This window comes from Neophocaena asiaeorientalis, unplaced genomic scaffold, assembly GCF_003031525.2.
Source record: "Neophocaena asiaeorientalis asiaeorientalis breed wild unplaced genomic scaffold, Neophocaena_asiaeorientalis_V1.1 scaffold573, whole genome shotgun sequence".
Classification (NCBI taxonomy): Eukaryota; Metazoa; Chordata; class Mammalia; order Artiodactyla; family Phocoenidae; genus Neophocaena; species Neophocaena asiaeorientalis.
In genome coordinates this window covers 51,990-53,791 of record NW_020172453.1, presented here as the reverse complement: position 1 = coordinate 53,791, position 1,802 = coordinate 51,990, and the positions used below count along the sequence as shown (strand labels likewise).

General features: G+C 54.6%; 1 protein-coding gene across 1 annotated transcript in view; it reads left to right on the top strand.

Moving 5' to 3' along the window:
* Positions 1-617: 617 nt before the first annotated feature.
* PCSK1 (proprotein convertase subtilisin/kexin type 1) overlaps positions 618-1,802 on the top strand; it is a 41,393-nt gene continuing 40,208 nt past the window's right edge. Inside the window, exon 1 of the mRNA XM_024737678.1 lies at positions 618-876. Coding sequence (XP_024593446.1) covers positions 697-876 — 180 coding nt within the window. The 5' untranslated portion in view covers positions 618-696. The remainder of the gene's footprint in view (positions 877-1,802) is intronic.

The following is a 1,802-nucleotide window of genomic DNA, read 5'->3' as shown; positions in this document are numbered from 1 at the left end:
GGGCAGTAGAAGCTTCCCTTCTCTCTGCCCTCCCAGCCTCTGTCCGATTTGAAAGACTGAAAAGCCCTGTTCTTCATAGCAAGTGCCGATATCCACAGGGCCGTTATAAGAATCCTCCTCCCTCCCTTCTCCTCTTACACAAGATAATCAAGTAAAGATAAAGAAAACGGACAGAAGGGAAGGAAAGTGTGCTGCACGCCAGATCTTTGATTCGCGGTAGTTATATTCAAATGGGGCACTTCTCTTTGAGAAGTGAAGGTGTTCCTCACGGCTACAGAATTTACAATCAGAACGGGAGCAGACTTAACCGATACGAGCAAACGTTTCCTTCCTTTTCTTCTCTGCTGCTTATTTTAGCCGCTTCTCCATCCCGCTGAGAATACCATCCAGATCTTAGTCCAGGTAGATCTGACGTCAAGAGATGGCTTTCGTAGATTTGACGTGTAAACACTGATTTCCATTCCGACTCGGAAGGGCTGGGGCTCCACTCTGCCGGGAGACCGGGAGACCGAAGCGCTGCACTGAGCGCTCCTCGCCGCCCAGCGTCTCCTGCGCGTCTCTGTCTTGTCGCAGAACAACCGGGAGCGAGAAGTGGTCCAGAGCCGGAGGGTGGAAGGGGCGATCCTTTCTGGCTTTTCTATCTTGCTTCTCATTCCCCCTCTCCTTCCCACTCGTGTGCGAGCGAGTGGGAGAGCCATGGAGCCAAGAGCCTGGACTCTGCAGTGTACTGCTTTCGCTCTCTTTTGCGCTTGGTGTGCATTGAATAATGTAAAAGCGAAGAGACAGTTTGTGAATGAATGGGCGGCGGAGATCCCCGGGGGACCGGAGGCAGCCTCTGCGATAGCCGAGGAGCTGGGCTATGACCTTTTGGGTCAGGTAAGAGTTTGCACTTTCAAAAAACTTTCTGGGGCTCGAGGGGACTGCCGGGACTGGAGCGTAATCTCCCATGTGGGAGTCCCAGGTTGCACTCTCCTGAGCACAGTGGCAAGGAGCGGGAGCTTCTCCAGCTCTCGGCCCTGGCGCGCTTGGAGAAGGCTTGCCTTATTTATTGTTTGGGCTGGGCGCAGCCAGGCAGAACCAAGCCGCTGCAGCTGGGTACAGCTTAGTCTTGCTGCTGTCCGCTCTGGAATTGAAATCCGTTCCCGCGCGGTTTGGAAGAAAATCCCCTCCACGCTTGCTCACGGAACTTGACATGCACGCAGGCTCTTACTAACCAGTGCTCAGAGGAGAGGCAGTGCGCTCTGTCCCCTGAGACTCAGCGGGTCTGCGTCAGGAGCTGGCTGTTTCATTCTTTTCAATATGGCAGCAGCAGATCCAAGTCCTGATTCAAGGGGCCAAGCAGGCTTGGAGATGTTCGCCGGCAGCCTTCGAGGATACGCCCAGGGCAATGGGAGAGTGTCAGCGGCCGGGCCTCGCGACCCGGGGGCTCGCGGGCTATGGAGTGGCAGAATGAGGTGGGTGAAAGACATGGGACCAACTCTCTGGGCCTCTACCGCGAGCTCTGGATTCTCAATGGAAACTTGCAAAGTCCGAGCTTCACAACTTTGCTCGGTCAGTTCCCCTGAAGGGTCAAGCTGCCGAAGTGACTGGGGAAAGGATATCTTTCTTGTTCCCCAGCCAAATGCGTATTAGCTTTCCAGGGGTTTCATCCAGTGAAAAAAGCTGTTGCCCGTCCAAGCAAGGCCTGGGTTAATAGACAGCTGGGGGGTGGGGGGACTTTAAGGCATTATGTAGGGGGCTCCTTAGCTGTGCACCGCAGGGGGGTGTGAGTTCTAATATGAGCTTTCCTTTACCTTGGCTCA